General features: G+C 39.2%; 1 protein-coding gene across 1 annotated transcript in view; it reads right to left on the minus strand.

The window, feature by feature from the left end:
- Positions 1-1,503: 1,503 nt before the first annotated feature.
- lgr4 (leucine-rich repeat containing G protein-coupled receptor 4) overlaps positions 1,504-25,289 on the minus strand; it is a 28,694-nt gene continuing 4,908 nt past the window's right edge. Inside the window, exons 2-18 of the mRNA XM_087794538.1 lie at positions 20,007-20,078; positions 15,414-15,485; positions 14,618-14,689; positions 11,353-11,568; positions 10,360-10,431; positions 9,301-9,369; positions 9,039-9,110; positions 8,852-8,923; positions 8,692-8,760; positions 8,526-8,597; positions 7,238-7,303; positions 6,922-6,993; positions 6,771-6,842; positions 6,543-6,668; positions 6,377-6,474; positions 6,079-6,132; positions 1,504-4,796 (exon numbers count right to left, since the gene is read on the minus strand). Of these exons, the coding sequence (XP_087650664.1) occupies positions 3,409-4,796; positions 6,079-6,132; positions 6,377-6,474; positions 6,543-6,668; positions 6,771-6,842; positions 6,922-6,993; positions 7,238-7,303; positions 8,526-8,597; positions 8,692-8,760; positions 8,852-8,923; positions 9,039-9,110; positions 9,301-9,369; positions 10,360-10,431; positions 11,353-11,568; positions 14,618-14,689; positions 15,414-15,485; positions 20,007-20,078 (2,734 nt within the window). The 3' untranslated portion in view covers positions 1,504-3,408. The remainder of the gene's footprint in view (positions 4,797-6,078; positions 6,133-6,376; positions 6,475-6,542; positions 6,669-6,770; positions 6,843-6,921; positions 6,994-7,237; positions 7,304-8,525; positions 8,598-8,691; positions 8,761-8,851; positions 8,924-9,038; positions 9,111-9,300; positions 9,370-10,359; positions 10,432-11,352; positions 11,569-14,617; positions 14,690-15,413; positions 15,486-20,006; positions 20,079-25,289) is intronic.

Here is a 25,289-nt window from a genome sequence, read left to right on the forward strand (position 1 = left end):
TCGTCACTATTTTTAGGTTAAAAACACAAACCAAACACAAACCAAGATGTTGCCTCGGTTTCCTCTGATCCAACTGCATAAATCATGTGATTCATTTCCAACTAAAGAGCAAAAAAGATCCGACCGTCCTTAAAGGATTCACCTGATGCTGAATCTCCACAGCAACTGGACTAACTTCCACAAAACAGATGGTGATGCAGCTGGAAGATAAATGTTCTTCAACAACCAGGAACTTTTTCAGATTCGTTTGACAAATGACCCTCAAAACTGAGCGTATTGAGTCAGACGAGTGCGACGTCTCCACCAGGGTTACCATCAGGGCTTTACACAACAATCCAAGTGACTTCGTGAGAAGAACTTCAAAGTCTTTCCATTGTAATGGACTTTAAATCTGTGATATTCATGTCATGTATGCAGGGTTAATAACATAACATTAGTATAAATGTTACCCTTTTTCTTTTATAAACTTGAACTATTTTCCTGCACAAAGTACACCGGGCCTTGTACACATTGCCTGGGTTTCATAGTTTTTGGCTAAATTATGAAATAGCTGTAAATTCAAACCTTTCAAAGTTGCTACATGAACCATGTTGAAGTAGAAGCTCAACATGCATCTACTGTCATCGCTTCACTGGTTTGTTAGTTCAGCTATTGTTATTGTGCAGAAATCTGTGAAAGATTTAATAAAATTAATTAAATTTACCACATATTTTGAGATTTTTTATCTATATATACTGTATATATAGATATAGATATATAATCTTACTTATCATGTTCGAGGCTTTTGAAAATTATTTTTTGAAAAAGACATTTAAATGGAATTTCAGGCCTAATTTGTAGATAAAATTAAATAGCTTTAAGAGTTTTTCTAATGTGAAAACCCTCCTGACTCACTCGCATGTTTCAAATGTTGAAGTCTTCCTCTCGAAGATGCAGTAAGTCTCTCATCATGACCATGTTTTGAACTTATTACTTTATAAAGTTCTCCCCCGTAAATCTTGGCAAACAAGAGGTTACGAGAGCAGAGTCCATTATAATGTAATAATGGCTTCGCTTGATACTTGACCAATCACAGCAGAGTGGGCGTGGTTATGGTAAAGGAGATTTCATCTCCAGAACAACTGAGAATTGTCAGTGGGCGGGGCTTAATCACATTTTCTAATGTAAATATTTCAATGAAAAGAGTTTTGTACAAACAGACACATACTGATGATACAATAGAGTCCAACATCTATTTAAGAAACACTTAAATCATCACATTAGTTTCAGTTTGAGGAGAGAGCTTGAGGGCCCAGGAGGCTCAAACGGTTTTTAATATCTTGATATTAAATTATTTATCGGAAAACCACACAATATAGAATCTTTAGACTTAAGGAATTGTGTGCACCAAATATAACGTTTTGACAATCTGATCTGTAAAAGACAACAACAATTGAAATATCAAGAGCACAGGTTCAAAACAGTGGAATAAAACAGGAGCACAAGCAAAGACATGTCAACAACTGCTGATCCTTTGAGTTTTATTTGTTCATTATTGACGGTTTCCAACATGAACAAAATAAAGCAGGTCAAATATATAAAAGAAACTGAAAAAATATGTGTATCTATAAAAGGTTTAAAACAGCCGTTAGCAGTTCATCGTTTGGCTTGGATTTACAAAAAATAAAATCACAGTATACAGTAAAATTCATCCCACTATAGTCAAAGTACAAACACGTGTGTCGACTCAAAATGGAGGATGCGGACAAAAGATAGAAAACGTTTTCTCCGACAAAGCACTGCTGGCAGCCGCAACATTCGAGGAGGTAGTCTTGAGCTCGCTTCCCACTTTTTGATTGTTCCGTCAAAAGCGATTATTGCAAGAAAGTCTTAACCAGGAATTCAATCAAACAATGAGCAGGCATTAGTGAATTACTGACATTTTTTTAAACATCCTGTTACGTCTTCTGAGTTCTCCGGCGCTCACATGACGCGAGCCTGTGGATACATGTTCCGAGGGTGGAACCCTTTTAAAGTGTAGTCACACATCAGCAGCTCAAACACCAGCCCAGGCTTTGTCTCACACACACACACACACACACACACACACACACACACACACACACACACACACACACACACACACACACACACACACACACACACACACACACACACACACACACACACACACACACACACACACACACACACACACACACACACACACACACACACACACACACACGCAAGTCCTGGATGTGAAGCCAGATCACACACACACAAACACACACACTTGCACACTAACACACACACGGTACATCCGCTTTGACACAATCAATCATCAATTTGTCAATAACATCAATGTTTAACTTTCATCCATACTATTCTCTAATACTATGCATTTGTTTGGCTGTTTTGTAAAACACAAATTGGATTTTTTACGCTATTGTTAAACTAACTGCTAAACTTTAGATTTATAAAGCATTTTTTCTTTCCAAAAAATATAGAAATATAAGGTTCTTCGGCAAACAATTTGACTTAATCAATGAATATAGCATTTTTAAGTGAATGCTAATCCTAGTTAGCTAAGGATTGCTTAGTACCACAAGATTTACGCTGACTCGCTTCATTTTTATTCCACAAACCAACTAAAATACTCTTAAAGATTTAATTTGAAATTATATTTCCATTCAATACCTAAAGTGTGTACTTTGTGAACAGCTTTGTTGTTAGCACCTTTGCGAGTTAGCTTAGCTTGTTTAGGTTAGCTTAGCTCATTCAGAAAAATCACAAATTACAGATAGAAAGATAAAAAAGAATTATAATGCTTGCATGAACTCGACCACATTATGTGGAATAATTGTGTGTAAATGTTTGTCATTCTTTGTTTTCTGCTCAACGCAAAACACGGTGTTGTTTGAAAGTTAAATATCTATAAGAACATGGAAAACAAAAGGCTAACAATAGACCCTCATCCGTCATGGTTGTACAATAAATAACACTTAAACCCAGCAAGCCTAGCTGTGACTCAAACAGTGATATTCGCTACGTTGATCACATTCTTCGTCAGAATATTAACAAAGGAAACGAGTTACTGCTGACTCGTCGGTTATTTCGGGAAAAAGAACCTGAAAGAAACATTCACGCTCGCGACGATGACGACAGAAGATACATTTCCATACAAACGATCGAGAGCAGGAACTCTAAAAGCTTATCGGATCAGAGATGGTGAACGACGGCGGCGATCAAGTAGGAGGCACTGGTGGCACATGTTCTGTTCCTCCACCACCGGATGAAAAAGCAAAAAAAGGAAGTTCCCTTTAAAAATGATCACCTGTTCACAAAATAGTGACGACTCTAAGTGCTTCGGCGTCTTGAACTCGGCAGTTTAGAAAAGAGTTCCCCCCACTGGTGGACGGCGAGGGTCTAGTCCTTGACTCGAGGTATGTTGTAGGAGTAGTGTACCAGAGGAAGACCTCGGCTCTGGCAGAAGCAGGCCCGGCCGCACGCCTGGACCTGGTCCGAGTTGTCCGACACGAACGAGTCCCCCTCGTCGGCGTACTCGGACTGGGCCGAGGGCGTGCCGCCGTCGCCCCAGAAGCACTCGGCCTGCTGGCACGCCGCTGCCCCCTCCAGGAGGGTCGGGCAGCTGTGCGACTTCACCAAGTGTCTGCAGACCCGGGAGGCCGTGCACGTGTTGCCGTGCAGCGCCGCCTCGCACTGTTCGCACACGCCGTCGGCGCAGAGCTGCGAGTACCCGCCGCAGTCGTAGCCCAGCTGCGTGGACGAGCCCCCGTCGGTGAGCTCGGACCCTCCGCCGCCGCCGTCGTCCTGGTGGCTCTCGGCGCCGTCCTTGGACTCGCCGGCGAAGCGGCCGCGGAGCCTGAGCCAGTCCTCCTTGAAGGCCGGGCTGAAGAACACGTAGAGGACCGGGTTGAGGCAGGCGGGGAGCGGGAAGAAGATCAGGGTCACGGACTTGGCGATCTCCGGGCCCCCCGCGGTGGAGCCGGTCAGGAGCGGCGCGAAGGAGAAGGCGGCGACCGGGCAGAAGAAGATGCAGTTGGTGAAGATGAGCCAGGCCACGTGGCGGAGGGCGCCCGTCTGCTCGGGGTCCACCAGCTCCACCCTCCCGAGGTGACAGTACAGCTGGGTGTACACCGCCGCCGTGAACAGGTAGGCCAGCGAGTTGAGCAGGACCAGGACCACCGTGACGCTCAGGGCCGGGTTCTCGCCGCCGGTGAAGGGAAGGCAGAGCGGGGAGGTGGACTGGTCGCTGAAGGCCAGCAGGGTCAGACCGGCTCCCGCGGCCGCCAGCAGCCCCAGCAGCGCCGCGGCCAGACTGAAGCGTCGATCTCCTCGCCAGTAGACCCGAGGTCCGCTCCTCCGCGGCGACATCATCACCTTCCCCAGGATCTCGCGCACGGCCACGCTGCGCTCCACGGCGGCCAGCGACAGCAACAGGACCGCCCACTCGCTGGAGAACACGGCCAGGACGCTGGTGACCTTACAGCCGGGCCCCATCTCCCACCACACTCCGAACTCGGCGAAGGAGCCCCAGGTGGCCACGTCCAGCACGGTCAGCACGCCCACGTACAGGCCCGTCAGCAGGTTGGCCAGCGCCAGCAGGCCCATCAGCAGCCGGGACGGGGAGAGGCTGGTGATGCCCGGGTGGGAGCGGCATGTGGGCCTGTGAGCCGAGGAGAAAACCACCACCAGGACCAGACTGTTGAACACCAGCGACACCACGCAGATGAACCAGACGGTCAGACGGATCATCCAGTTCCCCAGCAGGTGCTTGCAGGGTTTAAACGCTCCTGGAGAGAGAACCGACACACTGGTTAGAGAACTCTCACTCTCTTTAAAAAGCCTGACATGAACTTTTGTTCATGTCTGCAGCTTCACTGAAGGGTTCACTGAGAGGGAGCCAGACAAACATGTTGGAAAGCAGGTTTGGAGTTGAGGAGTGTTTATTAAGTTGGAATCTGGAGATACATTTATTTTCAATTGAAGGTTTAAGTTTATTTTCACTCAAAACCATGTAGTGTCTGTCAGTGAGAGTGAGATCACATCAACACTCGGTCGTACCACAGTGTAAAAAACAAAACAGGACACAGCACTTATCACAGGATGAAATAACGAAAGCCGGAGTGAATGTTTATTGTAGTAGTTGTATATTTAGTTACAGTTATTATTTTATTGTACTTATTTTATTGTAATGAATGAAACCTGTATTCGTATTTAAACTGTTAACAGTCAAAAAGTCACATTAATAGTGAATAACAGCCAAATATTGAAAATGTAACATGTATTAAACAAATAAAGGGTTAATAGGAATCCCTGATTTTGTAAGTATGAAAATTAAAACATATTTTGAATTAAATATATTCTGAACCTTAAGTCGGAACACAGGAGAATGTCCACATGTACAGTAGGTTAAACCTACGTTCTACCAAGATACTTTTTAGTGTATTTGCTGCAGCTCTTTAGAAAAGAGAAAATTTAGATTGAAGTCTGTAATTGAATATATACATTTAAACCCACCACACACTTTTCTATCCAACAGAAACATTCCTGTTTCACTAAAGAGGCTACCATTTAGACAAAAAGCCACCAGTGGTTCAGATCTATGTTTAAACAATAAATCAATATAAATATATATATTTACATATAACTAATCTCTTTATAATTTAGTTATTAAAACAATAAAAATAAAAAATATCTTTTTTTTTCCTTTACCCGATTTTGCTTCTTCTCCAAAAGAATCATGTTGTACCATCTCCATCACAGGTATCAAACCATGCCCACAAGCCTTTTTAGGCCTTCAGGTTTTTTCCAATATATATATTTTACCTGATCAGATACATGCTCCTGGTCTTAATATCATAAAGAGCCCCCCCCCCCCATTATTTATAAGCTCCAAATGTTCTTATCAGCCCTTGAAATATTGCCGTTTAATTGGTCACAGTGTTTGCTTGTGAGTTCATCTTCCTTACAACCAGCATATAAATTGTGTTTTCATTTATTTCTATCATGTATTCTCAGACGAGGACATGAGCTACTACATTAAAAAGTGGAAACAAAATCATGAAAACACACCTGGAGAAGGAGAACAGTGCATGACCAGTGAGATCCTTTCACTGTCATCTGCACCTGTTAAAGAAAATACAATTATTATACTGGACATGTTTCTCTGTAAACATAGAGTTATGGCTCAAAATTAATCTTAAAATGCATGATGTATTAGACAGCTATAGGGGTTGCTATAAGGGGAAATCATGACCATGACTACAGTATATTAACTGGTTTTAAAAACACATAAATTAATTTAAAATAATGGTATATCCGAATAAACATTTCTGCTATACAATGTAACTATAATGGAACGTTGCTCTACCTGCTGATTTCTTGACGTCACTTTCGTCTGACGAGCCCGAGGCTGAATCACATCCAACAAATGCACAGCACTGATAGGCATATGGCACAGAGATGGACCTGAGGTGATAAAGGATCAATCAAAATTTGAGATTATTTTCTCGTTGCTTTCGTGTGTTTTTCTTTACCTTAGCTTTGGTAAATTTGTGGCACTCAAGACGTTCTTCATCTGTGGGTTCCCAGAGAGTTTGAGTTGACTGAGGGCACCGAGTCCACTTGTTGGAACAGTAGTCAGGGAGTTCGTACTTAGATCCCTGCAGAAAACGATTTCACACGTTGTTTAATATTCTGTCAGGAAGTCGAAGCACATGTGGAAATGTGCTCCACACTGGGTGGAAGGAAAAGGTCAGACTCACAGGTTTGTGAGCGCGGCGAGGGTGAGGAAAGCGTCTCGGTGGACCACTGTGATTTCGTTTCTGCTCAGGTCTCTGTGTCAAATCACGCCAGCGGTTGGTTACACGGAGCACTCGGCTATGCATTAGTGTGTGCGTGGGTGTGAGGACTTACAGCAGGCGGAGCATGGTGAGACCTTGGAAAGTATCTCTGTTGAGCTGCTGGATGTGATTATGCTGGAAGCTTCTGCAGGAAGAAGATCAAATCGTCAGTTCAAGTATGAAAAAAAATGTTGTTGAATAAATTAATAAAACAAACTGGTAAATATTTAAGGAGGGAGTTATTAGCTAGTAACTTTTACATTAGTATTCATTTATACATAATTTTGAATAGCCTTGTATGTAGGTGTGAATATTTATCATAACATTCATATCTTAATAATGATGCCGGGACCTGGTGATGTCAAGGCCACCACACTTTCAACACTTACATCTCCTGCAGCCGGCCGCAGCCCCGGAGAGATGGGACGGCCTCGATGTCGTTGTAGGACAAGTCTCTGGTAGGAGAAAATAGATTTAAAAAAATCGTCATTTAATGCTGATAGATTTACTATCACGATCCTGCAAACGCAGGAAACACTTCAGTAAAGTTGGCTCACAGGAGTCTGGAGCACTTTGTTCGAAGTTATTTGACCTCGTTTTGAAATCACTATTGTTAAGCGAAGAAAGACGACAACAAACACTGACATACTCTGACAGTCATGTGTGTGCTGCATGCAGGTCAAGTTGTGGGTTTGTAACAAGTCCAACCAGGTTTACCTACACGTGAGGCAATATTTAAGAGTTCCTTTTTTGTCTTTTAGTCACACCATACACACAAGAGTTCATACTGTTTCACATTTTTTAATAACTGAGTCAATTTTCAATGTTTGTACATAACTATGAAGATACCAAAGTCAACCATGAAGACAGACGTACAAATGTTTACACTTTAATTCTGAAACTCACTGATGGTTAATAAGTATCTATAACATATTCGATTGATGGAAACTGATCATAATATTTCATTTTTTCCATTATTTACAAGGTTCCAAAGAACAAACACTACAACTATAAAATTGACAACGGCTATTAAAAACAATGAAAACTAGTTTTGTATTTGGGATATGTAAAATTGCTATGATCTTTTTTGTGTGTGCATCAAATAAGTTAGTAATAATAACTATTAATCCTTAGAAATATAAGATCAAATCTATATTACACTGATGTCATGTTCGTACAGTAACTTCTGTCAAATGATTATTTTGCAGGCTGAATTAATTCCATTACACCATGAGTTTGTTGCATCCATTCCTTTTTTTTACTGCTTATTCCCTTATGAGGGATGCGGGGGCTGTAGTTTATCCCAGCTTCTTTGGGCGAGAGGCAAAAGGAAACCCTGGACAGGATGCCATTCTGTCAAAGGGCACACAAAGACACACAACCATTCACACACACAGGCATACCTATGGACAATTTCCCCAAGTTCCTAATGAATCTCTATATGTTTTCGGACTGTGGGAGGAAACCAGAGTGCCCGGAGTAAACCCGGTTACAAGTTGGCTCCCTCCTGACCTGGAAGCGAACCGCTATGAGGCGATCGCACTAACCAGTGTGTCACTGTGAGCCCTATAAGTTTGACGTGCCTGCTCTAAAATGCAGCTCAGTAAAATCTCACGAATAATGTGAACCCACTGAAAAGTGTCAAGCATTTAGAAAACGTGTTTGTTTTTTTCTTACAGTGTCCGAAGCAACTTGAGATCATCACACAAGCTCGGAGGGATTGAAGATATCTTGGTTCCTGACAGAGTCCTACAAGTTTCAAAGAGAAAATCTTGCTGATTTCACTTCATCATTTCCAGGAAGAAAAAAAGTGTCTACAATGATGCAATCTGAAGTGACTCACAGGCTCTCAAGGTTGTTGGTCGACAAGAGGATTGGAAAGTCTTTCATCATATTGGCTCCTCGCAGCATTCTGGAGGGAGCATGCAAATGAAAGTAGGTGTGAAGATTTGCTTCTATATTTACTGCTACAAAGCTTGTTGACACCTCGGCGAGGAACTTACAGCGAGTGCAGGTCAGATAAGTTCTGGAAAGCCGTCCTGCCCACGAACGACAGAGGGTTGTCGTAAAAATGTCTGTTTGGAAGAGAAAATATTAGAACGGCACCAACTCCTTAAAAAAGTATGTTATAATGTCGTGAAGTGCATGAGGAGACAAATTAGTGTTCTGTCTGCTTGAGTTTGACCTTACATGGTCCGCAGCAGGGGGTTATTACGGAAAGCCCCCTCAGGTATGGCAGAAATGTCATTGCTGTGAAAGCTCCTGGAGGAAAGAAAGACACAATTTACTTCCTGATCTTAAAACATTTCTCTGTTTGTAGTGTCATTTATCTAGGCTTTATTGAAATGACATGGCAAATCATTAAGCTATCAATTACTATTTGGTTAAAAAAGAAGTAGCAAGAAAGTTGAATATCGTTTTAGTTTTTTTAGGAACATGTCATTGTACTTACAGTTCCTTGAGTTTGGGAAGTGACTCTATAGCTTTGGGGAAATCTTTCAGGTTGTTGAAGTTGAGATCTCTGAAAGTCAGCAGCAGAATAAGAAGTTAAATTAAGAAGAAAACATCTTTACACATTCAAACACAGCAAATCCGAAAACCAAGTTGCCACGAAGAGGTGTTTGGGAGGTGTGGCTGTTTTCTTCCATCTCATAAAACTCAAGTCTAATCTTTTAATAAGTAACAACTAATTGATGGAAACATGTATTTTCAGGCCAAAAACAAAACTTCTGGTGTTACTATAGTTCGAAAAAGACTTAAACTAGTAGAAAGAGTTATAGTAAAGTCATTTTTGGACACTTAATTTCCGCTGACGTGTGAAGCTGTGGACATGAGCCAGAAACTCACAGGAGCAGATAAGCTACAGCTAAACATTTTTGGCTGCTAACAACTGCAGAGAAAAAAAAAACAAGCATCTGCCAAGCAGCTTGTTTTACCTTTTAAAATGAATTACGCTCAGTGTCCTGACCTGGACTCAAACCTGTCAAGCTGATGCTTAAGCAAATTCCAGAGTTTCAAACGCATAAATACCGGCCTATTTAGTCACTTGAGTGACACGTGCTTTATTAGTGATATGATTATGTACATATCATTATGTGTTTTTCTTTCTTCATTTCTGATTCTAAACAAAGCAGTAGCTGCGATTACAAGCATTAGATGTAAACAATAAAATCATCTGTATCATCGTCTGTAATCTATATTTTTGTTATTTTGCCATCAGACAGACATAATGTCATAAACTGTCCACCAGCAGTGATGAGCAGTGAAGACGCTGCTACAAGACTATCATGAATTATTTTCTGTGTCAGGAGGAAGTGTGCAGTGGGAGGGCGGGTTTTTTGATAGCCATCATGTACTTTACTCCATTTATCCTGGTGCAATTACAGCAGGAAGTAGACACAATGATGTCTGGAGGAGCGGCAGAGAAATGGGTGTGGAAGCTGTTAGCACAAACAAACCCACACGAATACACACAATCACGGATCGACCGCTGAACGTCCATGAAACTCACAATGTCTCCAGGTTGACAAGACCGCCGAAGCACTTGTCACCCATTTTCTTGATTTTGTTGTTGTTGAGATGTCTGGAAAATGAAGAAAAAACCCAGATTTAAACAAAATTTAAAAACATTTTGAATATATAAAATACAATTTAATGTAGAAAGTAAAACAGCACAGTGAGTGTTGACAGCAAATGATGTAAATCCAGCCTTGCTCATCCACTGAAAGTGTTTTCTTCCTGTTTACGCAAACATGTTTATTCACATCTATTAATACCACTGTTTGTGTGCGTTTGTCAGCGCAGAGACAAATTGAAAATTATGTGAAATTTTGGACAACTACACGCATAAAATAACTTATTTAACTTCATTGTAAAGTTCATTTTAATATACTTGATATTTCTCAGCTATCAATTCCACTGTTTGTTGGAAATGACCCATACGCTCCTTGTTTAATTCCATGAATAGCTTCCAGAAATCTAGTAAGACTAGTTAAGACTAGTGTTGTGAGACTGGGTGGCAAAACTAGAAGGTTGTTTAGGATCTACAATTGTTTGGCAACACAATAGCCTAAAAACCAGAGACATTCTTGTGCAACCCGTCACTTTTCTCAGGTGTCAATCACTGCTGTTCAAGAGTGTTGAAGAGACACGTCTCCTTCAAACCCAGCCCCGGGTCATTTAAGGCACCGAAGAATGTTCTCAGCCAATGTGCGTGTTTAATTGAGCTTATAACAAAGTGCTCCGGCGAGTTCAGCAACTAGGTCCTATACTTAATGTTAGTGACGTAGATGAACATATCTAATCGCTCAGTCAAGGCAATCACCTCGTTTCTTTGCTAAGGCTGTCAAATGTAAAGCATTTAAGAAGGAACTTTGTTGAGGCGGACTTTAAATACCAATCAATTCAATTCATTTCATCATATTTGACAGACTTTCAAATTGCATTCTGGGTCTTGCCCCACGCTGTGAAAACCATTAGCCAGATTCGTTTTGACGTCACTTACAGCACAACCAGGCTGGTGAGGTTTGCGAAGGCGTTGTCTTGAACGTAGGTGATGGTGTTTAGGGCCAGAGTCAGAGCCTGCAGGTTGGCCTGGTGTCTCAGGGAGACCACGGGGACCTCGGTCAGATTGTTGTCGTCCAGCCACAGATGGCGCAGTTGCTGGAGACGCTCGAAACTATCATCTGGGACCCGGGTGATGTGGTTGGCATCCAGGCGTCTAGAACACAGACAGATTATAAGGAGGTGATTTTAGAAAGGTCACACTATTAAACACTGACAAGAATTGTAATTGTGTTGTATTTTGAATTTAATCTGTGTGTATTCTTATTTTTTTTTTATTATTATTTTATAGTTTTTTAAACAGTCAGATTAACGGTGTCAGCATTTTGTATTAAATAATACATTAAATAATAAAAATAAACACATTTGCAAACTTTATATCATAGTAAGAACGCCTTCATGAATATGCAAATCAGGTTGATAAATGTAAACTTTTAATTTTTTAACACCTTTTATTATTACATTTTCCTGCTAACTGACACGATTTTTCAGCCAATGTAGTAAAACTTATAAAATATCTTAAATGGAAAGTGCGACCAATTATGCTTCATACATATGTTGAGTGAAACACCTACCAGGAGGATAAAACCAGAAACAGAATTAATTCTCATTCTGTTAAATACAATTGCTGTAAAATGGCAAAAGTGAAACAGAGGATTAATGACATTGCAGTTAAACTATTCTTACACATATAGTCGCTAGAAACATCTTGATCAACTTAAATTTATGGATTTTAGTTTTAAGAAACAATTTCAAATTGTCTTATGACTCTAATCCAGGAGTGTCAGAATCAAAAACAGAAGGGGCGGAAATATTTTAACATACAAGGCCAAAAAAAAAGTGTAATTTACCAAACTGTCTTAAACCAGAAGTATAGATGTAATATTGTTTTTTCCAATCTTGGAGACAACTGAGTTTGTCCAACACATAACAAAACCAGTTTAACTATATTATTATTAAGTCTCTGTATGATTGTTGACATCCATAATAAAAACTTAAAAAATGGCATATACTGTCTATAGGTCACCATAGCAACATAAACATGAATCTAATTTTGATTTTAAATCCAGTAGGCCTCATAAAATGCTGAATTTGATACATGCGCTCAATTCATTGAGGAGCTATTGTACTGTGTAACTCATGAATGTGTGAATTTTTTAAGACACAATAAATCATCAAGGATTTACTTTTCAGGGCTTAAATTTCTTATCTTTCAAGATGGGAAATAACGTGCAAAAGTTCATATTATTACTTCATGAAGATATGAAGCTGAAAGTGTATTTACAATTAAACCATAATGAGAAGCTAATAGCATCACTGTTCAGGAGAAATTAATTGAGAATCAAAAGCCTAAAAATACGACTACAAGGTTACAATTCAAACGGTTTTCTGGCCTCGACATCCCAGCAGCACTATTTTAGAAAATGTTTTTGTCAGAACGTTTTCACTGCGTTTTTCAGCACCGATACTGCTACACTCCTTCTCCCGGTCTCTCGTCCTCCCTCAAAATTCCTCACAAGTCTGAGCTGAAAGGAAAACAGCCTTGATTGACATTGAGCTCTCTAAAGCTTTATACAAACTAAGTACTGGCTCTGTAAGAGCACATTACTTTAGCTACAGGCCTTAAAGCCCTCACAGAGGAGAGACATCTGTTAAAGAGCAACACGGAAGGCAGGAGAGACGAGGGAGGCAAAAAAAGGAGGGACATGGAAGGGAATGTAGGGAAGTGTTAATGGCTTAAGATGGACTTTCATCACAAATATCCGGCTGGATGTGCTTTGGAGAGGTGGTTGAACCAACAACCTGGATGAATGTTATCGGGTTAGGGTGGAAGTGGAACAGAACCACGGCAGTCTTGTTTCAGTCAGGAATTAGAGAGCAGCGAGGAGATGATGTGCTTATAAACAAAACAGAAGCTACTTTAAATTCAAAGAGAAACAAGGAGATCTACTGACCTACATTTGCACAGATATGCTTCTCCCCGTAGAAACATTATTCAAGCTATGATGCTCTCAGATCAATCAAAGATTAACCCTTTACTTTATTTGACAATTTAAGTGACACTGATCACAGCTCCGCCTTGAAAAGAGAATCTCTTTATCATGCTAATATTCCATAGAAGGAGCCCTGCATCTACTTCATGAACGCCTGTGATTCTGATAGCATTGTCACGGATGCGTTCACTAACGTTTGTTGGAAATTACCTTTTCTTTTAGTGTCCTAAATAATAAAATCTAAAACAAATATTTTAACAACTCAAGTTGATATTTCTGATATTTTTTTCAACGTTGCACATAAATAAAGGCATTAGAAAGCTTGAACTTGAGACCTTTTATAAGGACTTTATCCTACAAACCATACATTGGTGGCGTGTTTGACAAAAGACGATCGAACAAAGCACAATTATGTTTGATCAGGATGTGCTCGATGTTTGAACATAGTAACATGCAACCTTTAAGCCTGTTTAAGTGTCATGATTCTTAAATAGGAGGCGTGTTTGCAATTGTTCAAACTAAGTGTTACAAATTATCTCAATTTACATGGATAATAAAAAGGCTTTTGACATGAAAGCATTTTTAATTAATTGGCAACTGGCCTGTGTGTTTGTTTGCACACAGGGTGTTTTATTACTGTAATAAAGGTTAACTAGACACTCCTATCAATACTGTTTTTTCCTCAGTGTTTACCAGAATTTTTTGGAACAAGCAGTGATTAAAAAATGAAAATATATACCATATATTTAAGTGAAAGATAAAGTAAGCATATTTGATTAAAACATTGATAATTTTACCTCTTAAAAACAAGGGCATGAGGGCAAGACATGTATAATATAACTACATAGTTTTGACATTATTCAATATATTTGTTTTAACTTCACTGCTCATAAAAATCTTTCTTCTACTTCGAGTTTTGCATTTGGAAAACCTACAGAAAATTCCACATCAGCTCTCCAAACACACTTTGGCGCTTTCTCTCACAACATCTCAAATGGCAGCTGAATGTTGTCCAGGTATTCAGGACATAAATAAAAACAGGGTCAGTGTTGTTCATGCTTTCACGTTGTGCCTAATAAAGAGACTCTTTCATTAGCGTGTGTGTGTGTGTGTGTGTGTGTGTGTGTGTGTGTGTGTGTGTGTGTGTGTGTGTGTGTGTGTGTGTGTGTGTGTGTGTGTGTGTGTGTGGTTCAACTCGTGTGTGCTACTTACAGAGACTGCAGTGAATGAAGACTTCTCAGGGCAGCACTGGGCACGCTCTTAAGTTGATTATTTTGCAGCATACTGATGAGAAAACAAGATTAAATTAATGACAATAATACTAAAAAATAATAATAACAATAACAATAACCAAACCAGTGACTTACATTCATTCATACATTCCTATCTTACAGCTACACTGTTGTGTTAAAAGTAAATATAACATCATTCATTTCATCATTCCAAGTGGGTCTAAAGATCCAGAATGAAACAGAACCAAGCGATTGACAACAATTAGCTCAATTTATCAGTTAGATGAGCAAGTTTTATGAAGATAATTTAATGGCAAATGATATTCATAAAAACAGTCAAAAGCAGTTGTGAAAAAGGAAATAAATAATTGAAGATACAAATGAAAATCTATACATTATGTACTTGTATTTTCAGTCTAAAACCATTTGTAAAGCAGATTTATAACAAGAAACAATACGTAAGACTATATATTACAAGTATGATTAGACTTATAACTGTAAGAATATTGCAGCAAATTAATTTGTTTAGGCTCATAAATTCAAGCAAGTAAGTTGTGCGACTGTAAAACTGAATAGCGTGTGACGTAAGCTGGACTTTGTACTTCGGGCTGGTTTAACAGCGTAGCCCTTTGTGTGAGTATAATGTGCTGTGTTGTCAAGAGTAAATACGGCAGAATTAATTTAAATAAACACCCTTTGGCAGCAGCCAAGACTCTAAAGTCCAAGCACTTGACCACTATTAAATGTGTGTGTCGACAGTGGTGGTGTTTGCTTACAGGACTTTGAGCTGATGCAGTCCAGACAGGGCTTCAGGATGGATGGAGGAGAGATCGTTGCCTGCGAGGCGCCTGGGAAATATATCAAATATGAGAAAGATTAGCAAGAAAAACAATATGGTATTTGAAGAAATGAGTGTGTTGAGACTTTGTGAGTGTTGACAAAGTCAGTGTTAGAGATAACACTGGGGTTATCTGGCTAAACATGGAGCCGAAGGTGGCAAAGACATGTGTCTCTGTCAAAGCCTGTTGTCACTCGTTTGTCACCAACAACTATCTCAAATCAGACTCTGAATCCATTCTTAACTTCAATACATTTTTCATATCATCCTTTGGTTTGGTTCTTGCAGTGCATTATGCAGACGCGACACTTCTATCCCTCCGGAGAGGCAAACAAGCGTAGAGCTGGCAGGGACGCCCAGCACACGAGCACTCTATCTGGCCTCAGAGATTAGCAGCAGATTTATCACTCTGCAACGTGAGTCAGTCCAGACTGGATTCCCAGCAACAAGAGCTGTAAGGTGTGAGCCTGAGAATCATAGTCGGACGTGTAAGAAGACCACACGGCCCTGCTCAGTCCACAACTTAAACTTCTCCGTTGTTTCATGAATGGAATTAAGATATTTGTGGTCCACTAAGCAGATTCCAACATTTTTTCCACAAAAGCAATGAGGTCAGTGGCGGGGACATGTGGAGACACATTTGGGAACAAAGGACAATAAATTAAGCATCAGTTATGAAACTAAAACAGATGTGAAGTTAATGTCTAAAGTTGACGCTGTTTTGTCTGTTCCTATTATTTCTACAGTATCTGCTGACAGTTCCAGACAAATGCTGATAAATCATGATACTAGTGATGTGCATAATCAATCGTGTATTTTTTTATTCTCAGTATTAAAATTCTTTAGATAACCCATCATAATTTTAGACCCCAATGTGTTTATTTTAACTGCTAGACATGTTTTTATATTTCACATGAATATGTTAATCTTGTTTAAATCTAATTATTATTATTGTTTTTTTTCACATTTTCTTGTATGTCCACTTCCATTGTTCTGGTTAGGGCTAATGTAAGCGTTTGCATTCATTTCCATATTGGCTAAACTACTGGATGGACATTCTGAAGTTGCCACGAAGATAAAACGGAAAAAAACACCCAATAAGAGCCTTTTCCTCAAGCTTTACCAGATTGAACCAAGACGTTATATCTTATGGGTGTAAATAGATCTTGTGATATGACATGAATCAAAATACAGGGTAACGATATAATATATTGCGATAGTGTCAGACCCAGGATATATTTGTAGTATTGCTCTTATTGTAGTGTTCTAGTGTTGAAGACTCTTGAAAAAGTCATTACAGCTTTCATTTGTTTTAATATTAATTATCAGAATCAGAAACTTATATTGCTAGAGCTATGGCCAGACATCAGCTCTGAAAGCTGCTAGAGTCATTCGTATCGTCTCGTTCTTTAGTCATGGATATATATTGCGATAGTGTCGGACCAAGGATATATTTGTAGTATTGCTCTTATAGTATTGCTCTATTGTTGAAGACTCTTGAAAAAGCAATAACAGCTTTCATTTGTTTTGAAACTAAATGATCAGAATCAGAAACTTATATTGCTAGAGCTATGGCCAGACATCAGCTCTGAAAGCTGCTAGAGTCGACCGTATCCTCTCGTCCTCAGTTATGGCGAATCTTGGGGATTTCATTGTTCCTTTATCTGTGGAGGATTTGTGTTGAATCTCGATACAGTATCATGAAAAAGAATATTGGGATGTACTGGTATATCAATGTTCCAATAATACATCGAGTATTTGGTGATAGGATTGGAGTATGGATCTATAGATTTATCTACCCGAATGTTTTCAAGGTCATTACTGCATTTTGACAATACCATGAGAAACTTTACTTCCTGCCATCAAAGTTGACAATTTAGGTTACCCGTCTGTTCCATCTGTCAACATACAGTGTGCATTTCCCCCTCCAGGCTTTGGTAAGAAGTGAAGAATTTGCTAAATCTCTTTGAGGAAAGGTGAAAATCCTCATCTTGTGCAACACCACTCCTCAAACTTCAACCTTGTCAATAACAAGTTTGCCAACAGGCCTGTGGTAAATTCCTACCGATGCATGCGAGAAAGCATACAAACATGATTTACGACTGTAATTGTGCGTGGATGCCTATCGATGCAGTTTAATGTGGGAAGTTTTGATGCAAAGTCTCGGCTTCACAAGTTTCAACATGTGCTCGCACGCAGAGGGCAAAACTTGTGTTGTCATTTGTGTAATGACAAACATGTGGTTTCATTCTGCACCACTGATAGAACCGGCTTTGGATTCCAACAAAACATCACTGGATTCAAATTTTCTGAATCTCAATTTACAGAAAACAATTTGGTTTTATGAAAAAAAAGGTAATTTAAGAAAGTCATGGGAAGAAATGTTTCCAGTGGATGAGTAATAAATAGAATATTATTCATCAACACATGGTTCAAGACAATAGATTTGACCAAAGTAGATTTGTGAGAGTCTGGTAGATTTTTGAAAATGTAAAAAAAACTAAAAAAAAAACTCATAAATGAATCTTGTTGGACTCAAAGAACTATAATGCTGTTGTTATATTTATTAAATAATATAATCTAAGTTCACGTAGCTATTTCTCTCAATATATTAGAACAAGCAATATATTTGTTTTATAAAATATGACTGACCCACTTGCAAACATAAGGTTTATTTACTTTAAATAACAGATATTAGTCTTGATCATTGCTGCCATCATATGTTACAGCTGCATTTCTATCATGAAATCCATACAACAGAAACTATCTTTAACATCAGACAAAAACACTACCCTTTCTGGATTTTTAGCTCAATAGCTTCAAGAAAGTGAATGTATTATTTTATACATTTAAAAGAGGGAGTTTTGAGCCTAATACACCTTGATTTTAAGGAGTGCATTTTGGTAGATGAAGTTTTAGACCATATTCAGAATAAAAGCATATTTAACTGGTGTTGTTGTGCAACTTCTAACCAATTGACCATTCTGATCCATCTTTGGACTCACGCTTTTGGCAATTTTACTAGTGTTTCGTCTGTCAAGTGAGCTTGACAAACTTTTCAAAACTATGAATCAAACTTTCATCTTTTCAACGGTCAAAAGGGATCTGTTGTTTTAACAATGCTTAAGCTAGCATCTCTGCCGTTGGCTGAATATATGGTTGTTAAATGGACGTCCCAAGCAACACCAGGATTTTCGCTCATATGAGACAATTTTGATTCAACTGAATTCAGATCATCCAAATCAAATGTGAATAACGAATTCTGAAAATGTTTAAAAAAAAAAGCCAGGCTTTTGATTAATTATCCGTGAATGATTGATTCTGTCGATAAGACAAGCCAAAACGATGTTAAAATAATTATATTCTTTTATATCGTTTTTTATTTTATTTTTCCTTCTAAAACAGCAATTATATACGTCATGTGTATAAAAAGCCATCAGTCAATATTTATATGCATGAGTATAAACAGTTACAGGGCATATCTGTCATCACACTCTCCGTGCAGCATTGTGCCCTCGGCAAGAAAGAAAAAGATCTGGGGAGTTGCGTGACAAGTGTGGAGGCGATGCTACTTCCTTGTCAGCGTTCCAGCTCCGTACGAGGATGGCCTGTCCTCCTTTCTTTCCTCAGCCTCCACTTCTCTCTGCCCTCAGGGTTTGTGCTTCGGTTCGCTGACTTCGCTACAGGCTCAAATAGAGAAAACTCATCTAGCACTTCTGATTGAGACACACGGGGCTAGTGAGACATTCCCAGAAGCACTTAAGCAAACATACTCGTGAACTTGGGTTACGCGTCAATCAAAACACTTCTCTCGAAAACAAAAAAGCCTCATGACAGCCGGTGAATCACATGGACACAGACGGGAGAGAGAGGTAGAGACCAGATCAGGTGGGTTAAGCCTCGTTGTCATGCAAGCCATTGTTTTTTTTTTTCCATTCCTTCCTGTCTTGCATTCTTCTACAGAACGTGATGAAAAGTAAATTGCCTTTAGACAAAGAAGATTGGAGTGGCTCATGGAAAAGAAGAGGGTGAAGAGTCGGGCGACTGAAAGACGGAGAGGAGCTGAGAAAACATGCCCAACAAAGCTCAAGTGGAGCCGGATGATGTCGGCTCGCTGGTCATTCTGCCTTGCTTTGAGATACCTGATAGCAGGTAGACTGATTTTATCTCTGACTCCCAGCAGCTCCGAGCCAGACAAGAGAAGCATTAAGAGAGTAAAGAAACAACAAACACTTGGCGAGATTAGATGTCTGCCACTCAAACAAGCCCTAAAACAGAGATCAGCTGTTGCCATCCTGATAATCCCTTAAAAGCTAGAAAAAAAAAATCACCTTTTTTTTTTGCCTTTTCTAGTCTCTACTGGAGAATGTTTCACGTTGTTTGTTCTGTGACAAAAGAGACTCGGTAGGCCTGTATTTCAGCGCCACGCGTATGTCATGTGTCGTCCTGACTCACACCGCACACAGGTGCAGATTCTCATGTCAACTTAATGCTGAGCAAATACGTTACGATGGAGAAGACATGTACTCACAGCTCCTCCAGGTACGGCAGGTTCTTGAAAACAAGTGCCGGCAGCTCCGTGATGTTGTTCATGCTTAGGTCACTGTGAAAGTAAAAAAAAAAAAGGAATTAGAAAACAAATATAAATACATTACAGGACAAATCCTACACAATAACAAAATGATCATATCAGAATACACTTATGGTAAATAATATATATTTTAATAAAATAATGCAAAGAGACATGCACTGCATCGAGTTAAGTTAAAAATGTGATTAAAATAGATTTTTGTTTTGTATGATTGAACTAATTGGATTTTTAACTGCCCCCACTAATAACAGTTTTATACCTCTAAGGTCGAAAATGGTTGGCATGCGAGCCTAAGATCATTCGAGGCGATAAGCTTTGACAAAGTAAGACATTAAAATGGATGCGGAGGGAGCTGGAAGGAAAAAAAAAAAGAAAAAAAAAAAGAGGACAGCGTGACGCAGAACGGCATGACTCATTTCTCTTATCTGTGGAGATGCTGATGATAATCTGGACACCGATGCAACATCCTGCACCACTGCCGTGATTGACAGACGTGCACAGTCTGCACGAGAAACATTTTCTCTCAATTACAAAGTTGGGATCATGACAGAAGGCAAATGCTGTTCAAATTAAGAAATATATTCGATACAATACTAATCTACCACAACCTGGATGAAAATATTGTTTTACATTTACTTTTATGATCTGTATTTTAAGCAGCGCATCAGAAAGGGGCTGCCATTGTTGTATGTATGAAACTGATAAATACAATTTTACATATTTTTAATTTCAATATGACTTTCTTTATTCTGATATTACAAGTACTTGTCAAAGGTTTGATTAAATTAAATAGAATTCAGCCTTAATTTTCTAATACAAAGCAGCCAAATGTCACATTTAATTTTAATTATTAATATAGTAAACCTACACATTCATTAAACCACTACCTGGAGGCAGCTGTGGTTCTTTAAACCGTTGTTGTTCTTTGAGTTTACCTGAATGCGACCTACGTTGAGAAAAGCTCCCGTCTTTCTGCCCCAGGGATCTTCATTTTTCAAACCAACTACAAGTGAAGATAGGCATGCAGTAGCATGAAAAATATGCACACAGGACTAGATGTGCTTTTGCGCCGGAGTTAATAGGAGAACACATTGTGAGTCCAAGATTCCCAACACACACACGTACACACTGAAAAAACATTAAAATATAAATCATTGAGCAGCGTTTTAACAGGCTCTAAAGTCCAAAGAGGAAAAACTGTGTTTGGGGACCAGGCCATGATTAGAAATCCATTAGCTCGCTGGAGGTACAGCCTGCAGATGACATACCTTAAAAAGGATTTTATCTGACCAAAACAAAAAAGAAAGTTGACTAAAACAGCCTTCTACCCCCCCCCCCTCCATATCACTTCAGTTGGCAAGTTTAAATTTCACTGCCAGATCTCTCGCAAGCCTGTGTGTGGGCCCCTGAACCCTAGAAGGATCATATTGCCCTTCCTTTGCAGTCCATAATACACACACACACAAGTTGTGAACTATCCCCAGCCATGTGTCATCTCCGCTTACCTGGTTAACCAATCAGTCACCATTCACAGACTTCTCCCGATGCATCATATTTGTTTGAACAAATAAAGCTGCGAATTCAATTTGTCAAAAGCTTCAGTGGAGAGTATCAAGAATATGTCTCCATCACACTTCCTCTCTGCTTTACTCATCAGTGCTTTTTTTTTCCAGGAGAGATTAAGAAGGACTCAGACACTGATAAATGTCGACATGCAACAATTTCATGTTTTGCTCATCTCATTTCTATCAGGAAAAGATCAGGTTGCAAATGAGAAAAGTTTTTTTTTTTAATTTCAATAATGCTGTGATTAGCACATGTCTCTTCATGCACGTTTCTTAAATGACAGTTTCATTTGTCCATATTTCAAAAAAATCACAGTTAAAAATCAATCTTAATGTGATGTGACAACTCTGTGGTTGGGGTTTGGTTAGTTTTAGGTCCAATAACTACTATGTTGGAGTCTGAAATGACACGATTTGGCTTTAAATTACTACTTTGTTGAGGCTTGGGAATGTCTGTGGCTGTGTGTGAGGGAAGCCGTCGCTTAGTGCCAGTTGAAAACAGGATAATGGTTGTGAGGTAAACGTTTGGTCGGATCTTTTATCTCCTGTGCGTGTCTTTGTCAGGAGCTTCTTAAAGTTATATGACATTGCATTTGGCAATCGGCGTGTTTCCTCTAAATCATAGCCCTTGTCATCGTGTTGGCTTAAAACGCAATCGCTTTCCACGAGTCTGCCAACTCTTTGATCGTGTTTATTTGTTGGACTTCTTTTTGATCTTATGATATCAATACATACATTAAAATTTGCATAACACGTGCAGCTGGATGGTGTGTGTATGAGTGTCATCCTTTAATGAACAAAGAACATTTCTCCAACTGCAGTGTTTGTACACAGTTGGTATCGCTTTATCTGGCTCCAAATCTTTTCAGTTTCAGTGCCAAACTTCAATCATACAGAAAAAAAAAACTCTTAAAACTGTAATTAAATTGAAATATAATGAAGTTGATAAAAAAGAAAAGCAAAACTGAAGAATATTCTTTTTGATCCGTCTTTCTATACGCTTCCATTTACTCCATTACTCAGTTTAACTTCTTCTACTCAATTTAATTTACATGTCCATTCAAAGGAATGCATATTTTTAGGGGAAAAACATGTCAAACAATACATACCAAAACAATATGAAAACCATTACTGAACATAAAATCTGGGAAGATGTAAGGCTATGTGACTGGTGAGGATTTGGGTCGATGGAATACAGAAAAGCAAGTTTAAACATGCATGAGTTTACATAAGTTTATTCATGCACTGATATTCTTAATACAAGAAACACATGTTATTTGTATATTTATGTTTTATTCTTTGATTTTCTGAATACATAAATAAAACTATATGCAAAACACGTAAATATGACATTAATGCAATGTAAAAAATTCAATTTTTCCTTTTGAGAAAATCAAAAAAATATGATGGTCAAAACGTTTTGTTAAAATATAGAATATATTTAATATATTTTAATTAAACGTTGAAACATAGCTTTTAATAGTTGACACAGTTTTACATAATCAGTTTTACTCTGTTCTAATAAGGGCCACACGGGTCCCCAGGCCTCACCTGGCATCGGTCTGCTGTAAAGGAATGAACTCAGAGAGTTGACTCTCCGGAAAGAACAATTGCTACGTTTCCAGCCCCCCATGCGAAGGACCATGTGGACTTTCACCTGGTTACTTACATTCTGAAAAAGCTAAGCCCTTCAGTCAGGAAACCGTTGTTGGAATCTGTCAATTCGACACCAATTCCACCAACGGTTTACTGGATTTTGAACTTTCAAAACTCATATTGTTAACAACTCTTTGCAGCCATTAGCTTCATCTCGGGGCAGGATGGAAAAACTCTGAGAGGCCACTTCAGGACTGCTCCTCTGGACCAATCAAACAGCTAACTAGGTTTCCAGATCAGCAATAAACTGGATACTATCTTTGGCGCACTACAAGAAAAGCTGGAAGACATTATGAAAGCTCAAGAGATTCATGTTGCACTGGATGCTTCGGTCGACCAAAGTTTCAGCATTAGTTATCTGGACTGGTTAATGGATTAGAAACTTGTGTCATTAACCGAATCAAAAATCTGATTTAATGAATCAATCCTTGGCAACAATATATGTTTACGTCTCATTATAAATGATTCATCGGATGTAGTTTTGCTAAACAGACAAGGCTCCAAGACTTCTGAATAGGTGTAAAGTGAAGGAGAGACGGTCCTGGAGTCGTCCTGTTTTGTGCTCGCACTCACCTTGACAACTAAGAACAAAAGCATCATTCAGTAAAAGCAGTTTTGAAGGCACCGCTGGTGTGCAGGCCAGCTCCGGTGCGAGTGTGAAAAGGCCACATCTACTCTTCACCCTGTGGTCCCAGCGTTGTACAGAAAGAATCAGTAGGACTAATACCCACCCTTGGCACATTCTAATGGATTTGCAGAGACATTGAACCAACAAAACATCATTAATCTGCCAACAGGCGGTTGATTGACATACAAAATAGACTGTGTTGTTGCATGAGAAGCATGCTCTCTCATCTCTCATCTGCTTTTCTGAGACGGTGCTGTTTCCACAACAGAAGCCAAAACTCAGGCCTCAAGGGGTGAGGGCATCATTTAAATAAAACTCGAATGAGATTTGTTGTAAAATTGGTTCGTCTGCACTATTTACAAGCCACACTGATGCAGTTTGACATCTGGAGGAGAGAGAGCTTCACGTTTATGTAAAATATACCAGTCACAATCCGTTCAATAAATAAACATGGGGAATTTAAAAGATCACTCTGACGTGTAAACAACAACCCCTGAAGTGAAAGCCTTGTGTGGCGCTGTGGCCTGCTAAGTCCTATTATTTCAATTTAAAATTGCTCGCTCACATTTGCTTGATGGTTTAGTTTGATGGAGAAAAAAAGCCCAGTTACAGTCTGGGTGGTCGTTTGTGTGACAGTAAACACAAGCAGAGAATTCAGGACCAATAATCAGATTTGTTGCTGCATTATATGAATGTTGTGAAATGTATTTCCAGGAAAACGTCATGCTGTGTCTACAAAAAACTCATAACAGATTGTATTATATCAGATCATTTAATTAGTACTTCAATTAAAGGGAATTTTTGTTTTTTTGGGTGCTATATTGGACGATATATATAACTCTGGAATGTTGCCTTGCTAACGTGGCTAACACTCCTTTTTCCTTGATCAATCACAATTCTCGACTCATCGTATCAGTTTAATGATTTCATTTTATGTTGAAATTAGCTCTTTGGCAGAGGTATGTCTTCTTTTAGTGCTTCTCTAGTTATTTGTATAAAATGGAAAAGTTAGGTAACCCTCTAGATCAGGGATGCCCGCACTTTTTCCAAGTCCAAAAGATCTACCTTCTTATAATTTGCTCCACATAAGTAAGTACATACTTTACTAAGATGCACTGAATGGACTGATGATCAGTCATGATGAAAAGATGTGTGGATTTAATCATCTTCATAGAAAGAGGTTGACTTGCATGAATAAGCAGAGTCGGCTGTTGAGTCCAGAAAGTAGCATATTTCCTCATAAGAAGATACTTTTCCTCTGTGAGTAACTTCAAATATGTCCATGAGACCTGGTCTTAAACTCAGTGTTAAAATCCTCCACTGCAGACAAGTTCGTGGGCCTCATGTACTTGGAATAGCATTGATTTCCTACTA

Source organism: Callionymus lyra, chromosome 6 (assembly GCF_982586985.1).
Source record: "Callionymus lyra chromosome 6, fCalLyr1.hap1.1, whole genome shotgun sequence".
Classification (NCBI taxonomy): Eukaryota; Metazoa; Chordata; class Actinopteri; order Syngnathiformes; family Callionymidae; genus Callionymus; species Callionymus lyra.